This window comes from Limulus polyphemus, unplaced genomic scaffold (genome assembly GCF_000517525.1).
Source record: "Limulus polyphemus unplaced genomic scaffold, Limulus_polyphemus-2.1.2 Scaffold718, whole genome shotgun sequence".
Lineage (NCBI taxonomy): Eukaryota > Metazoa > Arthropoda > Merostomata > Xiphosura > Limulidae > Limulus > Limulus polyphemus.
This window is the reverse complement of record NW_013666328.1, coordinates 299,664-304,149: the sequence shown is the minus strand read 5'-3', so window position 1 is coordinate 304,149 and position 4,486 is coordinate 299,664. Positions and strand designations below refer to the sequence as shown.

General features: G+C 34.9%; 1 protein-coding gene across 6 annotated transcripts in view; it reads right to left on the bottom strand.

The window, feature by feature from the left end:
• Window positions 1-4,486, bottom strand: part of LOC106460150 — a 112,348-nt gene that overhangs the window by 4,621 nt on the left and 103,241 nt on the right. The window contains exon 7 of one of the 6 annotated variants that reach the window (XM_022386800.1): window positions 2,113-2,141. The exons of the other annotated variants lie outside the window; for them this stretch is intronic. Within the exon in view, the coding sequence (XP_022242508.1) occupies window positions 2,128-2,141 (14 nt within the window). The 3' untranslated portion in view covers window positions 2,113-2,127. Of the gene's footprint in view, window positions 1-2,112; window positions 2,142-4,486 lie in introns of those variants that run through there. 6 annotated transcript variants of the gene reach the window in all.

Below are 4,486 nucleotides of genomic sequence, written 5' to 3'. Positions count from 1 at the left end.
ATATATATATATATATATACTATTTTAAACTGGATACATCAAGAACGTGCAGTCGTAGATGGAAATCTTTGTTATCAAGACACACGGTAGTGTGTTGTGCGGCCAAAACAACCTGCTGCAGGACACACTGTGTGTTATTAACAGGAGTGATAGTTTAGCGAATTTTCAATCTTCTGTATCTCGAACTGTGGTAATTCAAACTATCACATATTTTCAGTGAATGTGCTCTACTGGAATCTGACTTCACATACCAAATGTCATGGCAATCCATTAAGAAATGTACGATATATAAAATCTCCAATTTTGATTGCATTTTTTCCTCTCTTTTTTTCGCACAGAAAGTACGGAAACTTTATTTGATAGAAAAACATATTTAACTTTTATGGACTTTTTTTTAGAAATTTGGTACACTGATAGATCTTTCAACCTACAATTAGGAGTCTAATTTGGTGTAACTATAAGCCACATGTGCAAAGTTATTAAACAAAAACCGCTCGATTTGGCTAAACGTTTTGCACATGCCTACGCAAAAAGTCACATGAGCTATCGGGCCAACATTTTTACTATAGCTTCATCTAAAGTAAAAGTGTACCATTTTAGTGTTTGTCATTCGGTTTAAAAACGACTGATTTGGAGCAGGAAAACTATAAGGTGAAAGGACGTGCAGATACATAAGTATTGGTTAGGCTAAACAAACTTGATTAGCTAGCTCAAGTTTTCAAAAGAATCATACGGGTTCACAGTTATTATTGATTATTCATTGCTAACCTTTCAGAACAGATTTGCTAAACTCTATGAAATTCTAATAATTAAAGAGCATTTAGCGTCACATGATACAAGCTTGAGCAATTAGCGTAATAATGATGCTTGATACGGCTGTACAGAGTGCATACGGGTGATGGAAAGAAACTATTAATCTAGATTCCATGGCGTTACTATAAAGGAACTTATTAACACTGTTTTGGAGAAGAAATACTACGACTATATATTTTAAAGAATCTAGTTGGTTCTGTAAAGTATTGGTCTATTCCGAATAATAGGGTTGCGATCCTAAAGTTAATGTTGGTTATTATCGAGTGTCACTCTCTTGCTTGCTGTGGTTTGTTTGAGTGTATTGATAAAAAGTCGTGATATCTAATCAAAAACACCTTAGATGTGAAGAAGAGGTGCGGCCAAAAAAGGATTGAGTATGCGACTTAAAGAAATGAAATCAAAATTGGCGGCCAAACTGGTAGCTACATTTATAGCATTGATAAGACTTTTATAACAAATATTCATTCATTAGTTAGCTAGGCCGTGTATTTTGTTTTACCCACCATCATGCCCAAAGTCGCACACTCAATCTTTTTTTGGCCATACTTTTTCTTCACACCTTAGGTATTTTTGATAAGATCAGTATATGCGCCAATTTAATAAAATAGTACTGATAAGACCCCGCGTCTCAGGTGGGGTCACTTGGTACCTATGCTTGAACAAACGAGTTCAAATTTCTATAATAAGTAGCTTTTTCACTTCGACCCCAGAATCATACCCATTTAGGCGAAGAGAAATCTCAAAAGTTCTGACCACTCCTGGTTTTTCAAACCTAAATACCTACCAGGATTGAATTGGATCATACCCGTTTTCGCTACTGACAGGGTGAAATACACATATTCAGTGAATTCCAAAACGCATTTTATTGTTGAGTTGACTTAGGGGTGGAACTCTCATTTGACCACACTATTGTAATTGTTAGTAAATCTGAAATGGGAATATCTAGTAGTGAATGAAAAAGCTATTTAGTATTTGTAAATACTATTAGGTTGCATTTCAGACAAAAAGAATTGATAAAACTTCTAACAAATACATACAATAACAATAAAACAGCATGAATAGATTAAGAGGAATGCTGAAAATACACCTGCAGTTGTTGTGATTTTTATAACAAATTTTAGACCTTTTGGTTTTTAATGCTTAGCCAGCTTTAACTATAACAGTTCAACACAACCACTCTGAATAACGATGAAAATTTCAAAACCATTAAAAACAGTTTAATTAAACTAATTATTCGCTAAGTCTATCTGGGTTCACTAACACCAGGCCAGGAATGCTGATGGCCAAGTCTTGCCAAGATTAGATGATTTCCCGCTACAAGGAACTTTCTGGAAGGGAAGGACAATAACGCAATCAACTTCTTAGTACGTAACTGAAAAATGACCCCTTTAAAAAAAATCTACAGATTTTATATCGTAAATGCTTAACACAAATTACTCGTTCAATTGGAAAATACGTACCCGGTGAATGCTAGTTGAATTGTACACAGTAATAACTGCTTTAATTATTACGGCTTTTCATTTTCGTAATTTGTACTGATACGATTTTGAGGATGGCAAAGGAAGGCAGATATTTACTTCAGTACATTTAATTTAGTGTATTGCGGCCATAAAGGTCATATTTTAAAATGTAACTTAGAATTATTTGCTTTGTTAGTAAGAGAAGCAGCGGTAAGGGGGTTTGCTGAGCCTGAAGCTACCCCAAAATGTGCCTTAGTCTCGGCCCGGCATGGCCAGATGGTTAGGGCACTCGACTCGCAATCTGAGGGTCGCGGGTTCGAATCCCCGTCCCACCAAACATGCTCGCCCTTTCAGCTGTGGGGGCGTTATAATGTGACGGTCAATCCCACTATTCGTTGGTAAAATAGTAGCCCAAGAGTTGGCGGTGGGTGGTGATGACTAGCTGCCTTCCCTCTAGTCTTATACTGCTAAATTAGGGACGGCTAGCGGAGATAGTCCTTGAGTAGCTTTGCGCGAAATTCAAAACAAACAAGCCTTAGTCTCCCGCACCCAACGAAAAGTGTTTACTGTTAAAGCTAGTTCACAAGATGTAGAGTGTAACCCCTTCAGGTTAAATTTTATTTATTTTTGTCTAGCTTCCACACCCTCACCTAAGACCGAGAAAAAAATTGGTAGGGTTATGGATTACACATAACTATGTAATTCCTTCTATAAAAAAAAATATTTGTGTCTTTAGGTATACATTTGTATTTGTCTATAACATTTTAACTTACTCAGCCAGTTTCACACAACTAGAATTTCAAATCAACATCTAAAAATATCATATTACTGGTTAGTAAAAAAAGTTTGAATGTATAAAACTTCTGAAAAACTTAGTATCCCTCTAGCAACTGAAAAGAAATCCATATAAGGCAAGCGAATTCAGACCTGGTGGTTAACTCACAAGTTATTGAGGGCGACCCAACAAAAACAATGGCAGATAATAACGTTATATGAAGTAATGCAGCAGCCAAAAAAAAGGAAGATCGAAACAAAGTGAATTGCTGTGTAGTTGGATGCAGAAGCCCACGCTGAAAATACCCCAAAATCTCTTTTTATAAATTCGCAAACGAAGTTTTACACGAAGCCAGAAAAAAGAAGTGGATACAATCATACAAGCGGTTGAACGAATAGGACAAGTCCACTGATCGCGGGAGTAGGCTAGTGTTGAGGCGCCTCGAATTTTTGACATAATATTCACTTTACATGCCATTTTTGAAGAACAGATATAATCAAAAACATTCTTTAAGGTAATTACGAAGAACAAAAATAAATAAATAAATATCAGCCATTCAAAGCTGTTAAATCAAATAACTAAGATAAACAAAACTACTTTAAACATAACTTCATTGATCATAACGTAAGATCCACATTTTCAGAGGACAAAAAAACAACAACAATAAACTTTCTAAACTTAAAACTCGCACGACTTCACAACACATTCAACATGAAACATACGTGAATTCTCAACCATCGCACGACATCAATCAAAAAATATATACATTAAAAGGTTTATACAACATTGTTTTCCGCCTTTGTTTACCTAAATAAACAGAGGATGAAATATATTGCATTTCAATTTACTTTAATAGTTTAAATAATTTCCTTTTAAAAATCATTGATAAATTATTAAAAGAAATAAGACAAAAAATAGCATCCCACAATAACATACAAAATATACGAGACAATTAATAAAAATGACCAACTCCCAGAAACTCTCCCATGAAAACAGAGGAACTCGCACATAAATAAACAGTGATAAAGTAAAATAAATAATGTTGTACTCTTAATTACTATCTATAGATTAGATCTGTAAATTACTTAAATAGAATTGATATTACAATTCATAGGCTTTATCTGATTCATGCTCTAACAGTTATCTTATATAAAAATTGATTACACGTATACATATATATACATAGTACTGTTAAATAGGATAACCGTGAAACTCTTTGAAGACCAATTTGTTAACTGTTTTTGCGTCGAGGTGGAGCGATAATGCCGTGAGTCTAACATTACTCTCAAGACTTTACTCCTTAATAATACCTACGAGACAGACACCCTGCACCCTACTTTACAGACCTTCACTCTCTAGATAGTAAAGCCGTTCTTTTATGTCGTATCGCAGCCATCCTGATGATTTGTTTGTTTGTCTTAGAGCAAAGCCACATTGG